General features: G+C 38.3%; 1 protein-coding gene across 1 annotated transcript in view; it reads left to right on the forward strand.

Moving 5' to 3' along the window:
• LOC128864502 (neural cell adhesion molecule 1-A) overlaps window positions 1-26,844 on the forward strand; it is a 270,759-nt gene that overhangs the window by 234,712 nt on the left and 9,203 nt on the right. Inside the window, exons 16-19 of the mRNA XM_054104198.1 lie at window positions 9,214-9,395; window positions 16,280-16,467; window positions 16,663-16,771; window positions 17,415-17,566. Of these exons, the coding sequence (XP_053960173.1) occupies window positions 9,214-9,395; window positions 16,280-16,467; window positions 16,663-16,771; window positions 17,415-17,566 (631 nt within the window). The remainder of the gene's footprint in view (window positions 1-9,213; window positions 9,396-16,279; window positions 16,468-16,662; window positions 16,772-17,414; window positions 17,567-26,844) is intronic.

A 26,844-nucleotide genomic window follows, 5' to 3' on the forward strand; every position in this document is an offset into this window, starting at 1 on the left:
CATTATGGTATCAAAACGGCACGTAAGTGCCACTTGAAGTGTGCCTGTGGCACTCTTGCCATTTTACCAACCTATCTAAACTCTGGCAGATAATTTTATGGTATTTATTTTTTGAAAATGATATCCGGTATATCTCCGCCACGACTATGGGTTACATGGCCCATTCGATCAGTTCAACTTTTGACTACTTTTTGCAAGAAATCTGGCAGTATGGAGTCAATGGTGGCTTACATATTGCAATAAATCGACTCTTAACTGCGCGGTATGTCAAGTTGCACCGTCTTGTTGGAACCAACTTGCGCCAATGTTTAGTCATTCGTCGTTACGGCTGCTCTTTCCTCATTTCGAAGGAAATAAGGGCCGATAATACCAAAAGTGTTCGCGGATTTTCTGGAATAGTTTTATTAGATTTTTTTCTCCCATAGTTTTATTAAATTTTCTAAGTAAATTTCGACAATTTGGAAGCGCTGTTCTGGCGTTAAACAGTTCATGATGACTTGCCAAACCTTACTGAACAAAAATTTCAACACAGTTTGGCACTCTGTCAAACCATAGTTATAAAGTTATAGTTACAGATTATCGATAGTTGTCATGCAGTTAGAAAAACACCCGATATGTGGAATGCGGCCAAAGAATCTTCAATTCCGAATAGATGTATTTTCATCTCAGCAATTCTATAATATTAAGATTAATTTAAATAAATGAAATCATTCATTCATGAATTAGTCATTTCATGTAACCTTTTTTTTGTCTTTTTTTTTTGAAAGGAGGTTGAATTCAAAATGTCAGAAACATCTCAAAGGTGCCGTCACACCAATGGTATGTGGGACACGCTCCCACTAATACTATAACAATCCTCCACCTCGGCTAATTCTTCCCTGGGACCACGAAAGTATAACTTCTGGGTAGAGCCGCGTTTATGTCCGAAGATACAACAGGTACCTGCGTCCCGGTTCCTCTCCTGTAGGCATATGAAGGCTATACACCGTCAATAGTCCCAAATACTCCCACTGTGTTTATAGGTGGTTCCAAAGTAAAGGAGAATTCGGAAAACTTGCAGTAATGTTATCTTAACTCGACGGTAGTGAGTCTTCTGTATGATACTGGTTTGAGTGTTTCACTGCGAACGTTTGCGCTGCCTCCCACTTACCGCTGGTTGCGCACATATCTCGCATGAGGGTGCTGGAGGACAGTTGATGGCCCAGGGTTTGCTCCAGGATAGCTCGTTTCTCTCAAAAGCGGTCGCAAAAAAACATGACGTGTTCTGCGTTTTCGTTAGTATTCGGGCAGTTTGGACAGAAAATGCTATCTGCCAGCTTAAAACGGTGCAGGTATTCCTGAAAACATCCATGTCCACTGAGCAACTGCGAAAGGTGATAGCCGGTGTCTACATGTTTTCTCATTAACCACTCATCAACACGTGGTATGAGTTTGTAGGTCCAACGTCCGCTTTGTGACTCACCCACCGCTGCTGCCACCGGCCTATTGTCAGCAGTCGCTCCGCTGCTTTTTCTTCTGGTGTGTTCTGTGCCACCACTTTTGTTGTTTGTTTGAGAATAGTAATGATATACCAGATTTCTACACAAAGTGTGATCAAATAATAACTAATTTTGGAAACATTTAGCAAAGTAAGTTTGTCACGGTTAGAAAACGGGTTACTTTAAGCCATAAGTGAGCTTGGCAGGCTAAGAGAGGCGGCAGATTGACAAAACTGATGTTAACTGTCATGTCCGACCGACTGCCGCAGTTTCTCCTGCCACTAAGCAGATAGCAAAGCACATGGGATAGGTGGGCATCTCAGACACTGCACTTTGCACAGCATCTGGAGAGGAGGATGAGACGACGGACCACTTTCTGTGCATCTGCCTAGCCTTCGCTCGAATCAGGCTTGAGGTCTTTGGCACTGATGTGTTAGGAAGCGACCACCTTGGCTCCTTGACCCCACCAGATCTACTCAGATTTCTTCGGAGAGGTGGAGTAGATTTAAAGAAAATTTAAAAGGGAATCCGAGTGCAGTACAATGGACTTAATTGTGCCTGAGGACTGAGTGGGCTCGTCTGTCCAGACAAAAAAAAACAGCTTCTTAAAAAACTGAATTTAGCGTTAAGACATTTTTAAGTACACAAAATTACCTTGGAATTATAACTAGAATTATAAATGTTTAAATGAAAAAGTTTTCCGCAAACATTGACTAAATTATTCAATCAAGGAAATATTGTTTTGAATAAATCTATACCACCAGTGCGCGATTCTGCTAACAAGAAACTTTCTATATCACACAAAAAAAAAAAAGAATAAATAATTGGTGCATACACTTCCGTTAGGTGTTTGGACGATGTTTGGACGAGCTTGGCAAAAATACACACGAAGGTTTGCCATTGCCTGCCGATATTAGAAATAACTTTTTCTATAAGTTTGCTATTCGAGAGTGCATAGTTTCGAACTTCCGTGCATGGAATAGCAAAACTATACAAGACGTGTTTTCTAATAATGCACCAACCCTTTTGGCTATGGCGGCCGTATATATTACCCAAATAGACGGGCACACCGACTTGAACTTTCATATAGACATTTCTAAAATAAATAGAATGGAATAAAAATTTGGAGTTAGAGAAAGAAAAAACGGGGGAATGGAGTTAAGTCAATCTAAATCTCTAGATGCCACATCTAACTGAATTAGTTTGGACGTGGTACCCAAGTGAGGATCATTACATTAAAGTTGATACATATGATTGGCTCTAGGCTGTAATCTGTAACTGAAAGTCTGATGCTGTACAAGTATTATATATCAATATTATATATCTCATATCTGCAAAGATATTTAGTAAACTGTGAAGACATAAATGATTTCTTATATAAAACCTTCTGTATAAAAGCTACTAATTTCGCTAAAATTTCTCTCCTTACAGCAATTTAAAAAAATGTTGGAAGTACGATACCGAAGGTACATTTTCGGTTGGAATTTAGGGTAGTTGAATAGCAGGGACATCTCCCTATCTGTAGATATCTTAACAGGGGACTCTCTTATGATTGGGTTATTTGGAAGGTATCTACCGAGAAGGGACATAAATTGAGCCAATCGAATGTCACTTTTATTCTCCAGAGCAGATAAATAATAATAATTTTTAGCTAAGCTTCTAATGGCGTAATTATTTTAATTTTGTACTATTTTGTCAGACTCTTGTATTTATTTTCCAGCATATTTTTTTTCGTTTGATTCGCGATTCCTACACATTTTTTAGAAACGAGAAGCATTGCACAATTCTAACTAATTCACATAAAAGGATACTAACAAGCAGTTTTCAACTGATAATTTAACTTGTTTTGAGAAGCATTATAAAATATAATCGCTCGTAGCTCCCCATTAGGTATACTTCCGGTGTGCATTTTAAACGTCTTCGAGAAGAATTCAGTCAAAGTAAGCTGGGTGCTGCATCGTTGGCACGATTTTTTTGCCGCTGTTTGTGAGTTATAGCAAATTACTTCGTTACTTCAATCGCAGTTGGCATGCGAAAAGTACGCTGAAGTACGCTATTCCTTATGTAGTACGACGCGTTTGCAATGCTCCGCAGTATTTTGTTTTTCAGACGTTGGATAAAGGTGATGTAATTTTGACTAGCGCATTCCCAGAATTCCAAAATTGTATACGGCAAGTCCAAACCGGTCCTATTGTTTGTTTTTAAATACTAAATTGGCTCAAGATTGATAATCTTGAGAGTCTATGGGAAAATATTGCTACTTTAATTTCAAGTCAAACTCTTCTCGTTTTTGCTTCACATGAGCTTTCCAGCGCAATTTGGCCTCGTCGGCGCATGGAATTATCGACGCATCGATGAAGATTGGCTTGCAAGTAGCATTTTTTTAGGGAAAACACTATACGTCTGTGCTGATTTGCTTTGGTTTAGCTTTATTCTCCATTCCCTGCCTTAGCCGATGTAGCAATAAGGTAACAGACTTTTGTAGCTCATTGGCTGCTTATTTGATAGTTTTCTTTACTGCAAGTATGGCAATGTCATTCGCAAATCTTACATTTACTTGCTGATTTGCAGAAGGTACATCGTGGGTATACAAAAGATATAGAAGAGGACTTAAAATGGAACGCCTCTATTTATATTTTTTAAAGACGAATTTGCATAAGTTTATCCAGTTAAGATTCCAATTACATCTTAGAATTTTGTTTTTAATGTTAAATGTGACAATGTATTTTTGAAAATATTAGGGTTTAAATTCTTCAAAAAGGCTGTAGCTGCCTGTTTTTGTATACTTGTACGCGTTCGTCCTTTCGTTGGGTCTTTTCTCGCTTACCGTTTACGTTCATCTTGATGTCCCATCGTATCCATCGTTTCGGCTACGTTTTAGTGCAAGTAGTTTTACATACAAAAAACTTCGTCGAAAAGTTGTGAATAGTGTGAACACGGAAACTAAAGTAATTCATGAGGAGGTTTTGGGTAACTCACGAGGAGAATTTACTTAAATGAGATATTTCAGAGTTAAAAAAAGATTGAAAATAAAACATATATTACGAAGAAGAGCAAAAGAAGTGGATGGTGCAGTTGAGATAAAATTAGAATTTACTAACCAAAACCAAATGGAATTAATGGGGTTTTGATCTGGAATAATGAATTAAGAAATACCAGGTATATATGAAATAAGACGTTTTTTAAATTTCAAACGTTTATTAACAAAAAATGGTTACAAATTTAATCGTAAAAATAATAGCCATCGCTAGCGACACATTTTTCCCATCTCTCAGGCAATTCGTGGATGCCGCGCCAAAAAAATTGACCGCCTTTGGCCGCAAACCAATCATCGAGCCATTTTTTGGCTTCTTCGTGAGAATTGAAGCGCTGATCGGAACGTGCGTGGCCCATCGATCCAAAAAAATGATAATCGGAAGGCGCCTAGTCTGGTGAGTAAGCCGCATGCACCAGCGGTTCGCAATCGTACGTCTCCACCAATTCCCGGGTCGCTCTTGTTCGATGTGGCGGTGCATTGTCAGCAAGAAATGATAAGACAAGAATTACTTTGTGACGCCGATCGGCCGATCGTTGGTAGCGTGCACCGTCAACTGTTTTACCTGGTTTTAATAGCTCGTACCAAATCATACCACGCTGATCCCAGAAGACACACAGCATTTCCTTGCGGCCGAAGAGATTTAGTTTGGCCTTGTTTTTGGCTTGTGGCCGGTTGGACCATACGATCGTTTACGCTTGGGATTGGAGAAATACACCCATTTTTCATCACCCGTAACGATTCGATGCAAAAAAGACTTCCTTTAGAACCGGGAGAACAGCATTTCACAAGTAGTTTCACGATGTCAGCCAATCGTAGTTTGAAAATTGAAATTTGACATTTTTAAGAGCGACAAAAAGGCATTGTTGTATGAAGCGTAACAAACAATGAACTGGATATTGTTGATAGATGACAGACGAAAAAAACAAGACATTTGGGATGGTTTAAAAATACTCCTAGCGACATCTTTGGACTAATAGGTATATACCTGGTATGTAAGGGTTACATCAGACATAGAAAACCGATTTTCCGATACATTCTGAAAAATATTTGGCACTTAAGACTAGAATATGGCTATTGGCTCCTTCTGATGATATTCAGTTAGCCACTCCGCAGTGTCTTCTTGCTCAGAGTCCCTACAAAATCGTCATGAAAATAAACCAACACCCGTGCCATGACAGCAACATTTTGTGGCATTTAGAAGCTGTCAACCTCTCACACACTGACACCATTCTCATTAATTTTAGTTAGTTAGCTAATTTTTATTTTTAAATTTTACCTTTTCTCACTGAAAAAAATTTAACAACAGAGCTATTGCCAGTATTCAGCAGTGTCTTAAAAAACTTCAACTCAGGGACTTATCGGCAAATTTTCAAAACTCATTTGCTTTTTATTTAACTTTAATATTTTTTTGTGAAAATAAAGCTCGTTCTTTTATAAGAACCATACAAATTTTAAATTACAAATGTTTCAATTATTGCCCAAAAATAAAAAAAGTTCATCAAATTTTCATAAAAATTTCGAACTTTATATTAGCGCTTTTAAGTAAAAATCGAGTATGTAGTTTTATACAGAGCTCTAGATACCCTAGTATCGAGCAATGCACGTAGCAGGGTACTCGCTCGAAACTTGTTCCTTGCTTAAGGGGGTAGGTGTAGCCAGAAGCCCGAAAAAATTATGATTTTCAATCATTTTTTCTTGCTAGTCAATCGCTTTATTTTAGAAAAATAAGAACATAGCATTACTATACATCTGGTTTCAACTTGACCTTAGCAGAATTTAAAAAAAAAATTAATATTTGTAAAAGCTATCGCTGCTTGTGTGGAGCTCATTTCTCCAGCAGTCCCTTGCGGTGATTATCACAAATCCTTCCAGATTCATCTAAAATTAATCAAGGGAAATTAGTTTTAGTAATAGATAATTTTGTGCGTGATCGAAGCTTATTTTAACAATATGGCGACCTCAGAAAATATTTCTCAGAGTTTCGAGAAAAAAACCGAGAATTAATTGTTAAAAAAAAATAGAAATTTTTGAGAAAAAGGTTCTTCGATCAGGCAAGACTTTTTTATGTTTTTCAAAAGCAGCGTAAATTTTTTTGAAATCTACCAAACAAATCAAAATAATCTTAGTATTGACCGAATTACTCGAAAAAGCTCGATATATTCCAGATCATGCACTAAAAATTTCGATCAATGAGCATCGAACGGGACTGCAAGTATTCGTTGCTCATTTGGCCGGGCTGTGCTGCAAAATATGTTTACGTAAACAAGAGCTCTAGTTTTCTAGCTCATTGAATTTTGAGACGGTAAAATTCGAGCATCGATCGAGTGGATCGAATATCCCGTTGATTACATTTATTTTTGGTTTTACTGGCAGTATTGGCAATTTTTTCTATGTAACGAACGCTTTACTTTTATATGAAAGTAAATATTCAACACCGATACCAAGTGGCAATATTCAGCATAAAAGCGAACTTAAGGGGCGAGCCTGGTTTATGAGGTCTAAAAATTGCATCTCTTTGCGATTTTTTTTTTTAAGGAAAAAATTAATTTAGCACTGCAAAGTTTTTTCTATCTTTTAATGAACATTTAAAAAGTATAAAAAAATATTCTACTGGTTAAAATAAGTTGAAAAAAATGTTTAACATAGAAATTAGTAGAGCGCTGCAACGCTGGAGTTTCGAACTGGCGTACAAGATACAGCTCGTAATTATTATATAAAGCAAACAATTCAAATGGATTTCTAATTATCATGATTTTTTATTCTAGATGAACTAAGAAAACTGAGAGACATTCCAAAATTTCAACTTTTTGGAGGTTTTAAAGAAAAAAATGCCTTTCTATAAAAAAAAAATCACTTCAACTTGGTATAAAAATCTTGAAAAATTGTTTAATCTATTTTGTTAGTTCAAATAGAAGAGAATTTAATACTGAAGGGAACAAGCTATGAATCATTTCAAAAGGTTCATTAGTTTTTTTTCATTCATGTACGCCAATTCAAAGAAATCATAAAAATGAAAAGTCGAGAAAAGAAGATAAAGTTTGTACTATAGCTGTCCGGTCACAGCGTAACTACCTAACGCTCGCCTACCTTCGGCTTCGTATCTACGGAAATATTGAGAATTAGGCTCTGTAACTTTGTGTGAATATTCTGAAATATATTAGGAATCGCTTAAAACGAAAAAAAAAAATGATTTTTTTGACCTTATAAACCCTTGACCCTTAAACCAATAAACTATTAACTTTAAATATGACTGAGAGGAAAATAGGAAATACCGGTATCGAAATATGCCTTCGAATTTAAGTATATTGGCTTACTTATCGCTGTTCACACCCACATATCTACCCTTTTACCTCGACTGAAATAAACTCGACGTAATTTTTATAGTTCATAGTTCAGCTTATATTTCCAGTACATACTACCAATGCATTTTTGCACAAATAATTTCAAGAATGGCCAATCATGGAGGTGTACTTTTATATTTTCCAAGAAGTTTTTTCTAACGAATATTTGCAATTTTCTTGGATTTAAATATTTGGTATTTGTTTTTGAAAGTTGAAATATATTTCTCATAAAATTGCATGCTGAAAAATTCTGTTAAATTTCAAGTATTTTCCGGAATTAACTGAAAACCGATTTAATATTGGTAACTCTATCCACTGCGTATACGCAACTTTTTGTACGTACAAATAAAAATGTGCATACATCTATAGGCGTGTGCGTGTGTGTGTTGTTTGCAAGCATTGGCACATTTTTATTACTTACCTATTTCCCCATTTCCACCCACACATTGCTCCAATGCACATAAGCGAATTATTTTTCCTCTTTTCAAAAGGGAATTCTGCTTGTTATTGAAATCATTTGATATTCCATTTATATGTATGTACGAGTATATGGTGTAGTGCGGTGCGGACAGAGCACAGGCACATTCCAATCCGACATGAGAATAAGGTCAAGCAAATATGCATAAGCAGAAAAAATTCTATAGCAGCACAAAAATGGAAATATGGATAAGAGAAAATAGTATAGAAAATATGAAAATTAAATTGGTAAGCAAACCAAAAACAAGCTAAAAAAAAACAATGTGGTGTGAAATGTCGACCCGAAAACAAACACATAATACGCCATGCACGTGGGGTTCTACAAAGAAACACGAAAAAAGGATTAGGCATAAATGAAGCTCTTGCATGTGTGCGTAAATGAGCACTACGAAATTTTGGTGGCTTTTATTTCTATGCATTTAATGAAACACATACATGTAAATGTATTTGTGTGTTCAAGTACGATTGTACGAAAAAAGGTTTGGCCAATTTAAATGACATTTAATAGAATGACTTTCTAACATTTCAAATATGTGTCACAACAAAAGTGCAAAATAATCGAAATGCGTATGAAAAGAATTGAATGGCTGAATAAAAGCACATAACGGTAGGCTGTATAGGTTGTATGCAAATGGATTACGAGGCTCTTTGTTGCGCATTGAAATGTGCGCTCCCAACAAGCTTCGATTAGCGTGCTAAGTCAAGTGTAAACGATTTCAGAGCGACGAACTTTACTTATTGTCGTTTACATACAAATATATGTATGTATATGTACATATAAATGTGTATATGTATATGTTAAACCCAACAGCGTTGTTTCTTTTTTCAACATTAAGTGTTGTACAATACTTATAAATGCGTTTTCTATAACTTTTTTCAGATTCAACTTGACAAACGTTGAAGAGCCACAATTCTCGCTGGAAAATCTCGATACGTTGACGTCCATGATGACACAGGAAAACAACTCATTAAAATTGCGCATTTATGCTTACAATCAAAAAGGCCGTAGTCCCATACAGGTGTTGCCGGATTTCATTATTGGTTCGTCAACATATAAAACAGGTGAGTGGTAAATACTTGTGCGCTTTATTGAAGCAAAAAAATGTCAAAGGGTGTTGCCATTACAAATGTATGTACATCTGTGAGCCATAAGTAGGAGTTACCATGCGTTTGCTGTTCTTCTTGTGCTCCGCCTCGTTCATCCTCTTGCGGGTTTTTAGTGGTTTACGCTTCCACACATATTCTTTAACTTATAATTGATTATAGGTGGGTTGGAGGTGTACTTTTAGGCGTTGGCGCATTTGTGTTACGTTGTATAGAATTCAAACACAATGAGTTAATGATTTAGTTTGGAAAGCCCTATTATGTAAATATACATATATTTTCTGTCATTCTTAGGTGGAACACAGAACCTCGATAAGTTAAATTTGTTCAAAAGCGACTTTGTAGCGCTTCTGCTTCCACTAGTCGCCTCCACATGCTCGATGATCTGCGACATCTGCAACTTCCTTGTGGGTTCTAGTCTAAAGCTGCTTTGGTTATGTCTCTATTGGGTCCCGTAGAATATGGCTAGTCCATTACCATTTCCGACGTCGAATTTCAAGGTGGACAGGCGTTTGTTTTATCCAAAGAGACAGTTTAGGAAAAAAATTGGCTCACAGACGCAGTCCAGGTTTCGCACCTGTATAAGACAATTCAAACCAAACACTGCACGGCCTTCCAATATTTGACTACGTACATCAGCTGCCGAACCACCGTCTTTATTTATGGCATTCCGGAGATAACGAAATTTGCTACTTTTTCGATGTTTGTAAAGGTTGGGCTCCTGCGGTGTTGATGCACATCATCTTCGTTTTGGATATGCTAATTTTTATACCTGATCTTCTTCTTCTTAATTGGCGCGATAACCGCTTACGCGATTTTGGCCGAGTTAAACAAAGCGCGCCAGTCGTTTCTCTCTCGTGCTAACCGGCGCCAATTGGACACACCAAGTGAAGCCAAGTCCTTCTCCACCTGATCTTTCCAACGCAGAGGAGGCCTTCCTCTTCCTCTGCTACCACCAGCTGGTACCGCATCGAATACTTTCAAAGCCGGAGCGTTTGTATCCATTCGGACGACATGACCCAGCCAACGAAGCCGCTGGATCTTTATTCGCTGCGCTATGTCTATGTCGTCGTAAAGCTCATACAGCTCATCGTTCCATCGTCTGCGATATTCGCCATTGCCAACGTGCAAAGGTCCAAAAATCTTACGCAGAATCTTTCTCTCGAACACTCCAAGCGTCGCTTCATCGGATGTTGTCATCGTCCAAGCTTCTGCGCCATACGTTAGGACGGGCATGATGAGAGTCTTGTAGAGTGTTAGTTTTGTTCGTCGAGAGAGGACTTTACTGCTCAATTGCCTACTTAGTCCAAAGTAGCACTTGTTGGCAAGAGAGATTCTACGTTGGATTTCAAGGCTGACATTGTTATCGGTGTTAATGCTGGTTCCTAAATACACGAAGTCTTTTACAACCTCAAAATTATAACTGTCAACAGTGACGTGGGTGCCGATACGCGAGTGCGCCGACTGTTTGTTTGAAGACAGGAGGTACTTCGTTTTGTCCTCGTTCACCACCAAACCCATTCGCTTTGCCTCTTTATCCAGTTTGGAGAAGGCAGAACTAACAGCGCGGTTGTTAAGGCCGATGATGTCAATATCATCGGCATACGCCAGCAATTGTACGCTCTTATAAAAAATTGTGCCTGAGCGATTAAGTTCTGCGGCTCGTACGATGCTCTCCAACATCAGGTTAAAGAAGTCACACGACAGCGAGTCACCCTGTCTGAAACCTCGTTTGGTATCAAACGGCTCGGAGAGGTCCTTCCCAATTCTGACGGCGCTGCTGGTGTTGAGCAACGTCATCTTACATAGCCGTATTAGTTTTGCGGGGATACCAAATTCAGACATCGCGGCATACAGGTAACTCCTTTCCGTACTGTCGAATGCAGCTTTGAAGTCGACGAAAAGATGGTGTGTGTCGATTCTCCTTTCATGGGTCTTTTCCAGGATTTGGCGTATTGAGAATATTTGGTCAATGGTGGACTTTCCAGGTCTGAAGCCACACTGATAAGGTCCAATCAGTTGGTTGACGGTGGGCTTCAGCCTTTCACACAATACGCTCGCTAGAACCTTATAGGCGATATTTAGAAGACTAATCCCGCGGTAATTGGCACAAATTGCAGGATCGCCCTTCTTATGGATTGGGCAGAGCACACTTAAATTCCAATCGGCAGGCATGCTTTCATCCGACCATATTTTGCATAGGAGCTGATGCATGCACCTTACCAGCTCCTCGCCGCCATGTTTGAATAGCTCAGCCGGTAGTCCGTCGGCGCCCGCGGCTTTGTTGTTTTTTAGCCGTGATACTGCTATTCTCACCTCGTCATGGTCGGGTAACGGAACGACAATTCCGTCGTCAACGATTGGGGTATCGGGATCTTCACATTCTCTATGACATGCGCAGCTGTCACCGTTATACCTGATCTAATATATTTATATTAGGTTAATAACACCATGGTCTAGCGGTCTCGGTAGTCTAGCGTAAGTGAACAAACCTGCCAACCCAGAGATTGTGGGCTCGAATCCCACGTAAAGCACGGTCCTCGCACTTTTCCAAGTTTACCTACTTTCCTACTTTCTAAAACATTAAATCATTCCTCAACGATTAACGGAACCAACGAAATTCTAAGTCTTGTAGAGGACCTATGCTCCCGAGAGAAGTGAACAAGTGGGAAAAAATAACTACAAGTAACGATGTTGGGGACACTATCTGAGGGTGGAAAGTATATATCCATATAGTAAAACTTCCAAATCTTCTCGCATTCTTCGGCCATATATTCTTATGCATGGAGGACTGGGTTAAACGTTGGCACATGTGTGTTGCTTCAGACGGGTCATATTTTGAAGGAGATAAAATAAATTTGCCTGAAATTTAACAGTATTTTGTTTTATTTAGACATTCCCGATACTTTCAGATCCTAAAGAACTAACGTAACCCTCTCTTCTTCGCATAAGTTACATGCGTGGTTCTGGACCAATCCCATTGCCCGGAAAAAGTGGTTTCGAGAAAAACGAGTTTCAACTTTCAAGTGCATTTGCGCTGCCTCAAACCAAGGACAGCTACCTGTGTGCAACAAACTCTCGTCGGGCAGTTACATTTTCTACCAAAACTTTTTATCTATGGGGAATTTTTACAATCGACTTCCATAAAAATGCGCCTATATAAAACTATAAAGAATAATCACCTATACAAAAATATTTTTGTTTTTAAATCTGGACGTATGTAACCCCTTTTTTATTTTGTTTTTTTTTGGCGGTGAGGTTGGGTTAAAAATGCTTTCGCACCATATAGTAACAGTCGCTACTAAGTGTGGGGTGATTTTACTAAAAATATCCCTCCTCTTCTCTTGGATTTTTCCCTCCACCCCGGGACTGCTTCCGCATTGCTTCGGACGGCGTCCTAAGAAGAACATTTACTTACTCACCCTGTGTCCAGGGTCGCCTATTTAGAGAAACCTATCCTCAATGCTCTTCAACATAAGTTTCCATTTTTTCTTCTTCTTTTCGGATAATGTCCTCAACAAAATTTGCGACGGATTTCTATTTTTCTTCGCTTATCAGCATTTTCTCGATCACTTCTTCAGGTGTACATTCACTAATAGTTCGCTGCCGAGCTGTTCTCTCTGTGTTCCACCTCTCGCCTTTGAAGAAGGTGACCTCCGTCTATAAATGTAATTTGGTACGCTCACCTTTCCTATTCGCCACAAATACTTACGAAAGAACTCGTGTCCAGACTAAAACTGTGTGAGGTAATAGTTAACCTCACCGTGCTTTTTTCTACCCACTCATTTTAATCCGATATTAGTCTCGCTGTCCATCCACCGTACTCCTCCGAGTTCCATTTTATTATCCGAAGTGTGAGCGTTTGAGTTCTAATGCTTCCTGGTATTCTTGAAATTTTTGCCTTCCATCTCCGTTTGCGCTCTTGTGCTAGAATATCTATAGATGCTTTCCATTTCAATTCAAGCGGGCTATTCGGGACATGTTCTTCGATTTCGATGTAACTAAAATATGTCTCTCTCTGGTCAAAATAATGAGACACGTAGTTTTTTGTTCGCCCGAAAAAAATTTTTTTCAAGAGTTATCGGCAATTTTGTTTTTCGGCTCAAAATCGATTTATTTTAATTATATTGTATAAGAATTTTTTTTTTTTAAATGCCCATAACTTAGTCAAAAATGAACCGATTTTAATAATTCAGGGTTCAAAATGATCGTGATTACTTACACGACCGACTTAATGTAGAAACAATTGCAAAAAAGTAGTTGAAATTTTTTTATTTAGCAAAAAAGAAAGAAAATTGAAATTTTTTCGAAATTCAATATTTCAAAAAGTGTATTTTTTTGTTTTATAACTTTTCCCAAATCAAGAGGACACCTCAAACTTCAATTGAGCTGAATTTTTGAGTAAAATACCTGTTTCAAAACTACCTGAAAAAAAATCAATTTTGAGCCGAAGAACAAAATTGCCGATAAATCTTGAAAAAAAATTTGTTTGGGCGAACAAAAAAATACGTGTCTCATTATTTTGACCAGAGAGCAACATATTTTAGTTACATCGAAATCGAAGAACATGTCCCGGATAGCCCGGTTGAATTGAAATGGAAAGCATCTATAGGGATGGTTCCGCTGATAACTAACACCGCTGCTTAAGATACTGTTCTGTATGAAGAAGCCACTCTGAGAGCGCAGGTGCGTTACACAGATTGCAGAGTTTTCCGCTGGCTTTGCACTTTTAGCGAATCTGCCCATATTTCGCATCCGTATAAGAGAATCGAGTTCGTCGTGTCCATTAAAAGTTTTCGCTTGTTCTGCGTTGGACCTCCAAGGTTTGCCATGAGCTTACTTAACATGCCGCTTACTTTGGCAGCTCTTGTGGCAGCATGATTTATGTGCGCGCAGTAAGTTAATCTTGTGACTAATTGCACTCCTAGGTATTTGGCCACTCTTTTTGTCGATAAAGTGGCATCGAGTACTTGTATGTCTACTTCTAATGGGATACGTCTGTTGGTTAAAAGGAGAAGCCCTATTTTTTCTGTGGCGAGCTTTAATCCATGCTCCTCTAGCCATGTCTGAACTCGGATCATCACCTGCTTTAACTTCCTTTTGGCTTCGTCAGTGTTTCGGGCGATTATTACAGCTGTAATGTTATCTGCGTATCCCACTTAATGCACATCCTCAGGCATCTCTGTTCGAAGGATTTCATCGTAGCTTATATTCCAGAGTTCAGGTCCAAGTATTGATCCTTGGGCCGCACCTGCTGTTATTTGTTTAGTCTTACATCCTTCTCGCGTTTTGTATAAGAGCACACGATTGCTTAGATAGCCACAAATAATCTTCAATAGATTATTCGGGATCTTGAATTTTACCTTTAGAGCTTCAGTTACGTCTTCCCAACTTAGACTGTTGAAAGCATTTCTAATATCTAGAGTGGCTAGTAATACTTAGCGTTTGGAGTATCGATTACCATGTTCTATGTTAGCTATTACATCTTGGATGGCTCCTAAGATAGATCTGTCACTTTTAAAACCATGCTGCCTGTCAGACAGGCCGGCACTGTTCTCTACGGCTTCGCTAAGCCTACGCTTTATCAATTTCTCATATAGTTTTTCTGCGCTATCCAGCATACAGCGCATGTAATCCCTTAAGTTCGAACCTATTAGTAGTATGCCACCTCCGAACAGTTTTTAAATATCAGAAATACTCTCGGAGGTTTGCCAATACCTGCCAAGGAGCGATCGCTATTAGGAAAAAACTTGTTGTATCATTTGCCAGTTTACGCTCTCTACATTCATTACGTTCGCCGAATAATTGAATTTTCTGTCCAAGAAAAATTTTACCCAAAGGCTCTGCTGGTTATAATTATTAGCGTGAGTCTTAGGCCCACAAAGCCGCAGCTCTTGAATTTTCTACGCGGCCTTTTCGAACATTGCCTGTTAGGTAGAGCTCCCAGTACTTTCTGCAGAAGCTATCAGGAGCATGAAGTAGAATCAACTCAGCACCTTCTCCTCAGTTGTCCTATTGTACCTGCGGGTATAGCAGATAAGAAATTAAATTAATGAGGAAATTAAAAACTGAGTTGGAAATCTAAAGTTTCAGGTGTAAATGAAATGTTTCATGGGTAACTAAAAGGTGTTTTTTTGCGCGTTGTAATATGTAAATGTATATGTATGTATGTGTTTCTGAAAACATATGACAAACTTTAAAAACAATATTCATATTGTTTTCTTTCTTTCTTTTTTTACTTTCATATATTTTCCTACTCGCGCGGCTGTTTTTGAAATCAACAACGTAAATGCATAAATGCATAATAATATCATCGGGATTTACTGGAATTCCTGTGAAATGTACGTGCTCGGCGCATTAATGACGGCGCAACGGGCGCACTTATGAATTATTATCTGTTGACAAAAAACGGAAAACACAAAAATTGAAATGAAAAAAAAATTGAAATGAAAAAACAAATAAAATATGATATGTATACGAATGCCCTGAAATATAAAAACCAAATATTAAAAATATATTTACATCAAAATACATGAACAATGGAAAAACTGTTTAAATATTAAACCAATAACAATGCAATAATGCAAAACAATTCACAATTACAAAACCGCCATTTACTCCAACTGCCTATTTTGCAATTCAATATCATACCTTTGGGGCATAAAAATTCCATACAAATAAATTTGAATTGAAAAAAAATATATAAATCCAACAATAAACAAAAACTATAACCACCGCAAACAACAACAAATAACAACAAATCACAATAAACATGGACCTCCGACCGGACAAATGTGAAATCTCCAACTGTCAACGCATTGCCGCCCACGTTTGGGCCACAGCAGATGAAGTATCCATTTCGCTCTCGCCGGTGCTGGTTGGCAGCGGTCTTACCGTTGTCATCATTAGTTTGGCCATCATTGTGCGCATATTCATAGTAATATTTTTGCATAACTTGCGACGCAATCAGCAGCATGGAAGTAAACCGATAGCGACCGGTGTGGTGGCGCAGTCAGGCGATGTGCTGAAGGTGAGTGGGAAAGATGCATGCATTTGTTGTTTGTTGTGTGCTTTTTAGGTGAAATTCACCGCAGTAACACAGTGGCCGTTGATGGTCAGTAATGATATTCAATTCACTCTCGTTTTCCACGTTTTTTATTTATTGTAATTTTTTTTTTTCTTTTTTTTTTTTTGATTTTTTTGTCTTTTCATTTTCAACTAGAAGTGCGGTGGCATGGAAAAACCGCGCTGGCAGCATACGGACATTAAAACTAAATCATCCGAAGATCTGGTTGAAGATGAACGAGATCCGGATGTGATTCCATCGCAATATGGTGAGTGAGAATTCAAATGGGAAAATAAATTTTAAATTATAACGCAGAGGCTATCTGTACGCGCATAAACATATATAGCAAATGGCAGGAATATGAAAAGAAAATTTAATTTTGAAAATGTAAGCAAAAAAAAAATAAAAAGAGCAGCTACAAATTTAAAGTAAGAGCAATTACGAGCAGGTATTTCATTTCTTAAAAAACGCTCAGTTTTAAAAATTTTGTATGCCCGAGATTTTAAATTGAGTTGGAAATTTCATATAGAAAGGCAATAGAATTTAATTCAATAAAATATGTACGTCCAGTGATATTGCATTCCATTTTCTTTCAAATGCCTTTTTTTATAACCGAATCACATATTTCCTCTTTTCATTTATGTTTTACTTCGTTTCATTTCATCAACGCTTAATAAATGGCAATGACAAAAACGACAAATAAATTGCAATATTCAACGTTCAACCAAATATATTTGGAATGACAAACAATTCACAAACCAACTGGCGAACTCTTCAAACTACCAACTGGCTACCACCAACGTCAATCGACTGGCCATCCAACTGACCAACCGACCATCTGACCATCGTTTGGATAACAACCAACAACCAACAAACAAATGAACAAATGTCAATGAATTCCCATCAAACAGTCACTGCTGGCAATAGCAATAGCGTCGGCGGTGGTGGCAGCAACGGAGGAAGTGGCAACGGCAGTAGCGGTGGTGGCGGAAGTGGAAACGTTGGAAGCTCAGAGCTTCACTTCACGCCAATAGCAGCCACAAAGTGGTCACCAAATTCCAAAGTGAGTAAGAAATTAAAAAAAAATTAAATAAACAAAAAAAAAAAACCAATTTATATAGATATCTAAATACACACACACACACCTTCATATTATGTATATAAAAGAATATACCCTGCTGGGAAATCATGAACTGTTGAGTCAAAACTAGTGTTAAGTCTGTAACAGCGAAGCAATTCAATTAACTTGTGATGCAGACTAATTCAAAATAGATCAAAATGGGAGTACTCTGAAACAAAGATGTAAAAGTTTAGAAAAATTCTTTATTGGATACTTGGACGAGCTCCGTCTCTTATTTGTGGTGTGCACAAATGGAGGGACCTACAGTTTTGGGATGATCATTTGAGCAGACCCAGCAAAGCCAGAGAGATTACACTACTGGCGCATATCGAGGTGATGTTGAGTTACTTGCAGCTCTTGGAAGAACACACACCAAGTTTCAGCCCGATCGGTGTATTCTCTGTGTTTGGCATTCGTTTGAATCGATGAAGTCGAGTGATTTTCCTTTTCCACACACCAGCTGACTCCTCAGCAGTTGCGGTCGCAAAATTAATAGAAATAGGGTCTCAACTCATCTCAAACCTACCCTATTTTCCAGATTTGGCTCCCTCGCACTACTATTTGTTCTCCAATTTAAAGAAATGGCTGGCGAGAAAAATACTTTACTCAAACGAGAAGATGAGCGCAGAAGCGAATGGCTATTTTCATATTTAAAGAAATCATATAATATTATTTGGAACTGATCAAAAAACTAGAACAGCGTTGGATCAAGCGTATAAGTCTAAAAGGAGACTATGTCGAAAAATAAAAAAAAGAAATAACTACTTAGTTTCTGTTCTTGCACGGACTTTTCAAACGACTGGCGTATGCCGTTTTTATGAGAAGCGTTTTTACGTATTGCCATCGCCTGCCGTGGATCGACCGCTATTACCAAAAGCCTTGTCTATTATTTCGTGTTTGTAAAAAACAACATCAAGGCGCACGCCACTAGTAGGAGGAGGAGCTCCACCAAACACCCAAAAAGGGTGTAGGCGCTAATTATTATTATTTTTATTTGGTGTTTCATGCCGGAGGTTTCTAGGAGCCCGGCCACTATTGAATGACAGCCACCCACCAACCCATTCGGGTAAGGTGGCCGCCTTACGATTAGTAATTAAGGCGGTAAAGTGCTTTTGTTAGGAATTAATAATTATAATCGCCGATAATTATAAATAATCAAAAAATAGTCAAGACCAATCGCCGCTAATCAATAGTTATTAAAAAACTATTTTAAAATCACTAAATTTTTGATCGATTTCGAATGCTTTTAATTATACAGAATATTAAGTAAACTACTGCAGCTATCATCGACAGAAAAGCGTTTTATGATAAAGTAATTAATATACAAAAATATATTTCCTTAACATTGAACTAATCGAAAATAGTTAAAAATATTGTAATTAAAAAATAATCACATTGTGCTTTTAATTATCTGTTAAAGTTATTGATTTTTCAATTAATGAAACGTAGAGCTCGGATTTCCAACTTTTTCTTTGGCAAAGGTTTGCGTAGTCTGTCTCCCCTAATTTGGATCATCTAAATTTAATGGCGTGCCCCATTTTGTTTTCTATTTGAAAGTTTCCCTGGAGGCCACTAAAAGCTTGTTTAGAAACAAGTTTACAGCATCAATTTTCCAAAGGAAAAAAATATAAACATTAATGTATCTTATAAGTTAACACAGTGTACCGCTGCAGAGCCATGAAAGCAGTTTCGACGTTTCGCCTTAATCACTCCCACTCCGCTTCTCAGGTATCTGTAACATTCCCGGACGGATAACCGACTACCAACATGACTTTTGAGAGTTTTTGGCAAGACAGCTAGGAGTGTATCTGCAACAACGCTTAAGCCTATAGCGAGCAGCAACAGCCACAAACTGCAATTGTGGAACCTGGTTAGATTCTAAGCTTAGTTAAGTTCTGTTTTGGCATTCGAATAAAGTCATGTAAGTAAGTTTCATATAAATTCATTTCAATTTCATAGTTTCATATAGGTTAGGTTAAGTTGAAGCGGTTGTCCATTGTAGGACACACTCAGGCTCGTGGCTCATTGTGATGTCACGTGGGGAACTAGCCCCTATCCCTCCTAAAACCAATGTGTGCTATTCAAAAAGCTCGCAAGATCTTTAATTTCGACAGAGCCGAGGTCTTCTAACTCGTTGAAGAAATCTCCGCCCAAAATGGCGAGTCTACGTCTGGATAGAGCAGGACAGTGACACAGAAGGTGCGTGATCGTTGCTTTCTCTTCCTCGTCTAGACAACTTCTGCAGAAGCCATGTGTTTGCACACCCATTCTCTGGGCGTGCCTGCCGATTAGGCAGTGCCCCCGTACAGGGCCGTAGAGAGCAATTATGTCTAATTCATATAATTCGAGTTACTCTCGAGCCCGGGCCCCTCTGAGAACTGCGTGTCCGGGGGAAAAAGTACACGATCTCCCTCCCTCTCGTCGGGCCTGGCCCCGTAATAACTGAAATCAGTGTGTTAAGACTGTGCTTATCTCTTCTTCGTAGAAGTTCTGTGCGTTTAGCATTGAGAGTCGGCCACATCTGTCGGAATATTTTGCAAGTGGCTTCGTTACGCCTTCTTTCATTCGCTACTCTTACAATTTACTCGCGCTTACGTAGTCTGCATGTTTCCAAGGGTATACCTATATCGTTATCTATGTACTCATCAGTCAATTTGGTAGCGATTTTCACTAGTTCATCGGCTCTGCAGTTCCCCTCAATGTCGCAATGGCCAGGAACCCATTCTATCATTAGGCGAAATAACTCAGCCATCTCGTTAAGAGATGTGCGGTATTTCATGGCTACCTTGGAGATTATCGACTGTTTTGTGAGGGTTTTTCTCGCCGCGTGGCTATTAGTGAAAATTTAGATATCATCTCCAGGTATCGTATCACACTGTACCAGTGTCACGGCTTTCATTATTGCCATCAGTTCAGCCTGAAAGACACTACAGTAGTCGGGGAGCCGAAAACTGAAGGAGATCCACAGATGTTCGGAATATACACCTCCGCCCACCCTGCCATCGAGCTTTGAGCCATCTGTGTATACATGGATGGACTCGCCCTGTCTTACCACGTCCCGTTCCCACTCTTTCCTCGAGGGTAGGAGGGTCACGAACGTTGTAGGGGCAAGTATAGGCGGAACTGTATAATCCACCTGTCTGGGAAGCCCCAACGTGCCATCCAGGATTTTGCCGTGGCCATAGTCTATGTTTCACCACTTAATTAAAGTGTTCAGCCTTATTGCTGCACTGCGCGCAATGTACTTTGCCTGCAGATCTACCGGCAGGAAGTTTAATGTCGCATATAATGCTTTCGATGGTGTAGTTGACATTGCACCGGTTATAAAAACAGACCCTTTGGACCCTGTGAATTTTTTTAATGTTCACCCCCTTCTCCAGGGCATTCCACCATATTGCAATACCGTGGTCTAACTACTGCTGTGTATAACCAGTGTATCATTCTGGGTTTCAAACCCCATTTTTTCCCAATGAGCCTTCCGCAGGAGTATAGCGCCGTCGAGCTTTGTGTATTCAATCTGCGGCTGTGAGCCCCCAATTTAGCTTCCTATCTAGGGCAAGTCCTAGATATTTAGCATTTTCTGTTACCCTAAGGGGCTTCCTCCTAAAAGTGTCTGTTGAAGAGCAGGTATTTTATGTTTTCTGCCGAACAGTATCACTTCCGTCTTTTCCGGACTTACCTCTAGTCCTCGACTTTTGCACCATAGTGATAATCTGTTGAGAGCTCTTTGTTGAAGATCACACACATTCATATAACATACGATGAATATTTTCACACACAATTACCTGATTCAAAAAACTATCCGAATGGAGTGACAAAATAAAATTGTTTAATACTTTCACGCCGTATCGAGGGCGCATAGTGCCTCAATAAAGTATAATAAATAGTTTAAGATTTCTCGCTAAAATCTTAAGCTGTTCCATGACAGAGCGCTGTCAACTGCTTGAAATTAAGATTGAATAGATCTGCATCAAGTAACTTTAGGTGTTTCTCGTCCGCGTTAACCTTGAGGATTCCACTCTAGTGCCATTCTATTAAGAGAATATTCTGGTTTCCGGCCATGTGTTCAGCCAACTGCACTTTCTTTCTCGAGCTTCAATATGGATGGGTTTTTGTTTACTCCGCTTTAAAAGTTTTTAGTTGTAGATCCAATTTTCCGGGCTCCAGATTTGCAAAATTGTACGCAAACATCTGCTGAGAAATATCTGAAGCTTATCCGATGTTTCTTTTGGACGCTAACTATGTTTCACAGCCATAGACCATCATAGATTTGATATTGGAGTTGAAAAATCGTAATTTGGTACTTGCGCTCAATTCTTTCGAATACTAAATGCCAGCAAATGCAACCTTTGCTTTTCGATTTCTTGAGTCGATGTCGTCCACCTCTACAATTAGTTTTTCATAAACCTTGAAAGATGCAGGGTTGATGTTTATAGCTCTCGTTTAATCAACATTTATTTTTGGGTCAATGCTTGTTGCGTGCGATGCTAAAATCTCCCGTTCTTATTGCGTATGATTTTATTGGCGGAGAGAATCAATACGTTGTCCACATAGGCTAGATCCTCCAGGTATCGCAAGCGTATTGGATGCAATAAAAATCTCTTCCAGGCTTCTCGTATATTACTGCGCTAAGCAACTCGTCAATAATTATGAGAAACAGGACTGGCGAAAGTAGGTAGCCTTGCCGATTCCCAATTGGGATAGATAAGGCACCGTCGTGCACAACTCTGCACTAAAATCCAAATATTGCGCTCTAATAAGTCGGCTTATTTTGTCTAACACACCTTTCCGACGTAAAGTGGCTCATGTATTGGTGTGGTGCAAGCGGTCAAATCTCAAGCAAAATAAAATGGTCGCTTAATATCAGTAAATAACCTTCGCTAGAGTTTTAAATCTGATTGACTCTACTTATCCATTTCTGATGCTCTTTGGATTTAGGTGCTGTTTTAGCTCAGGATTATCTTCTGTTAATCACATTAGTTTCACTATTCCCGAGGCCATCTTGAACTTTCTCCGTCACTATGCGTGAGACTTTTGAGTTCTTAATAATAGAAAAATGCTTTATAATTCTCTAGTGAGGTCAAAGTTAGAATCGGTCTCAGTAATTTATACTCTTTATTCTCAAAGGATCGGAAGAGTTCAAAGCGGCTATCTCCAGCATGCTCTGCCATCTCTACATTTTAACGTCCTTTAATGGGGCCCGTTGCATGTTAATAAACTTAAAACAACTTACCTTAAGGCGTATTCCACATTCGATGACGTTTATCAATGATGCTGCATTTGGTAACATAATTTTTTCAGATCTACTGGAGCAGATAAACTTCAACATCCCCAAAAGAGTTTCTTTTACCTTAGGACATATGCTTAAAACACTATTCAGGTTGGATCTTTTAGAGACAAAAACTGTTTTTACAATTTCTTGAATTTATATGGTATTTTAGTTGCCAACTTACCGCGACCGAATTCATATAATAATTTGCTAGAAATATGAGTTTTTATTGCGTCACTCTCCCACCATGAAACAGATGTCGACAGCAAAGTAAAAGTTGGGTTAAGCAAGTAGCTTTAGTACTTACCAAAACTTGTTTTGCTAGCTCAAGTTTTCCTGCAAGGTATGCTTAACACACACATATGTACATATACACAAATATAGTACGTATGTACTTACAAAGGGAAAACAGATGGAATTCATTAGATTGACAAGAAAATGCCACAAAGCTAGAGTAAAGTCGTATAAAGGAAAACAAATGAAATAAATTAGAATACAGAGCCAAAAATAAAAACAGAAAAAAATGCGAGGGAAAAATATAAAAATCTCCTCGAATCGAAAAAGGAATCACATGGCTTAGCATGCGGCGGAAGAATTTGAAACAGTTTCAAGGATACAATTTAAATTTGCAATGAACTTCGCATTAGGGCTATGGTTTCCTTATTCTTTTGGAACCAAATTGAATGTGCTTGGCATCATGTAATATAATTTTTCAGCCATCATTCAAAAATTAATTGTATCAAAGTTTTACAAGAGCCACATCCCGAATTCAACTTTAAATTTTTAAACCTTTTTTTAACCAGTTTGTTATGAGGGGAATTGCGTTACTCTTCTACCACCATTCTTTGAGTGCAGCTTGCACTCTCTACTGGGGTCAAGTATCCTGGGATAATTTGTGATATTAAACACAACATTTAACTAAAATGAAGAAGATAGGTTAAGACTATAAAAACAATGTCGTACGGCCCATTCTAAAGATTTAAGTTTGCATGTGTATACATATATACATACATCCATATATATATAATTAGGTTCCTCCTCATAGTTTTAGAGTACGCTTTGATGTTGTTCCACAAATTGAGGAGCCTACAGTTTTAAGCCGCCACCGAATCACGAATGGTTTTATGTTTCCGGGACATGAGCGAAATGAAATGGCTGATGACCTTGCAAAACAAGAAGCAAATATGCCACTTACTGGTCCTGAGTCTTTCTGTGGACTCACAAAAGGCCACATTAATGAATTCCTTAGGAAATGGGAAGAAAGAAAACTTGCCGCACACTGACTAAACTGTGCCGGTCAGCGTCAAGCCAAACTATTCCTAAGTCCCAACAAAGCAATATCTGACAAACTTCTCTCACTAAACAGAGTAGATCTGCGTCTTTTAAGGGGTTATACGCAGTTATGAAGCAAATAAAAGACGGGTTGTCAAGGATTTATCCTGAAGAAACTTCAGAATATTTTAATTTGAAAATTTTTGGCGGTTATAAAAGCATCCTTCAAGAACGTAACAAAATTTTTTATTTATGAAAATGTTGATTATAGAGCGCGCTGCGATTTCTGGAACCTCCTTTAAAAAAAACGATTTACGGTGTACATCGTAACTCAGGATTGGATTCTCTGAAATCAAAAAACCAAACAAATTTTGTTATTGTAATATATTAGATTATCTAGTAATTAATCGTTCGGCTAATCAAAATAGTGGTATTTTCACAAAATGGCAGCTTTTAAAAGAAATGATTTCGATTTTTACGTTAAAATTTGGCCGTAAATTGATTATAAAATGGAAAATAAGTATCAGATTTACAAAAGGAACGATTAATTACTAGAAAATGTATCTTTAAAGATTGAGTTAAAACGGTTGACCGATCAAACAAGCCGTTTTCGAGATATCGTGTACACCGACTTGAAAAATGCCGTTTTGAAAAAAACACGTTTAAAGTTTCAATACCTACCTTAAAACGTGCCGAGGCATCTCTACATATTTAGGTATAACTCCGAAAGTATTGCTTAGATCTACTTCAAATTTCGTGCGTATACTTTTGAATATATGTACATTACAAAAATGCAATAAAAAAATCGATTTTTTTGAAAGTCATAACTGCGTATAACCCCTTAATATCTTATAGGTAACTGCAGCCTGAGGTATCATCTAAATAATATTGGTCTATCTGAGACCAATGTCTGCCGCTTTTGCGAAATGGACATAGAAAGCTCAGAGCATGTGCTTTGTGAATGTCCTGCGTTGGGCAGACAGAGACTTCATCACCTTGGTGGTATCGTAGTATCTCCATGCAATCTTTGAAACAACAAACCCAAAATTGTGCTAAAATTTTTAAAAAGCCTAAAACTCTAGGGTTACAAAAATAGGCCTTTCACAATAGATCAGCTCTGGTCGCAGTGCGTAATGGCCTTCTAATAATAATAATAATATGTTTGCCATTGACTACCGAGGGTCAACCGCCATGGGGAAAAAATCGTTATTAATTGCGCACCAATCCATTCGACTAAGGCGGCTACCAGTATACCGAAGCGTGGTAAATCACCCAATGAAGTGTCTTCTTATATAATAACTCTGTTATCAGTAGTTTCGAAGGATTTTCAAAAACAAAAAGTACTTTTAAAATGTGCACAGTTGACATTGAAAATAAATGTCTGACTCCCATTCACCAATTTAGTTGCACAAAACACCATTCAACGCTCGATGAAATACAAAGAGTCATAAGCACCATAGAAAGCGCTAGGGAAAAGAAGAAAAGGTTCTCAGCCGTGTTTCTTGATGTATCGCAAGCTTCCAACAAAGTAAGGCATGAAGGGCTCCCATAAGAGTTCTAGTCCATGATGACAGCACAATACTGGTAGATGCTCTCGTCATATCTTAATAATAGGTATTTCTACCTGTACTGTTGAAACGGTTTCGTACATTGAGAGTGCTTTTATGTTACAGTAATATTAATTAATATTAGCTTCGTTCGTGAGCGAAAAAATTTGTGACACAAATTCTATTTATTCATTCTGAAAAATGCTTCTTATAAACTTCCAAATGATGATGTATTAAATTACATTTAAGAGCAAAATGGATAGAGTTCAATTGAAAGCCACTGTGCCTGTCTCGCTAATATTAGATTAAATCATTTTGATTGCTTTCATTCATATCTGGGAAAGACGCACACCTAAAAGTAGAAATAGTTTATATTACCGTCCGGCTAATCTAGAACTGTATTGAATTATTTAATAGCAGCATGGCTAATTGCGATTGTATCGTATAGTTGTTCAATCCGCTATGAGCTTAGCTAAGGTTAGGAGTGTGTTGTTACCACCTTCCCATACTTCACTGCGCACTTGTGCAGTGCATACTTTGTGTAATTTTGTTCCCATAACGCTTGCAGTTAGCAGCATAAAATAAGTAAGGTAGATATTAGAGACATATTGTATAGACCATCTCTACTTGCGATAGGTTACGTTAGATGGCGTTGGTTAGACAGCCATATCACAAGAAAAAGCGCTAAACATACTCTACTACTACCTCCTACTTGTTCTTGTAGCTACGGCGGAATTCGTTGGAGGGCAACCCCGCACATTTCCCAAGTACCTTCACAGTGGCCGGTGATAATACCAACCACAATGTAAAGCCGAAAAGATTAATGAAAGACCTAGTTCTGTGTTCCTTCCTTCTAGGTCAGACCTATTTATTTATTATTATCACACAAGTAGGCTTCATGGCCCATTATTTGTTGGCCTGTGCTATGTACACCGAGCAGAGCTTGCTTGAGTATGAAGGAATACTGGGCAGAGTTGAAGGAAGTTTTATTACACTGCAGAGATTTTATAGCTGTTTGAATATCAGAGTAGATAGTGATCGGTTCAGCTGAGACATATTCACAATGTAGCCTTTTTCAACGCTATTAACTCAACCCGTAAACTTAAGTTCAGCTGCAACACTTCAGAGTGGTT

The sequence above is a fragment of the Anastrepha ludens genome, chromosome 5, assembly GCF_028408465.1.
Source record: "Anastrepha ludens isolate Willacy chromosome 5, idAnaLude1.1, whole genome shotgun sequence".
Taxonomy (NCBI): Eukaryota; Metazoa; Arthropoda; class Insecta; order Diptera; family Tephritidae; genus Anastrepha; species Anastrepha ludens.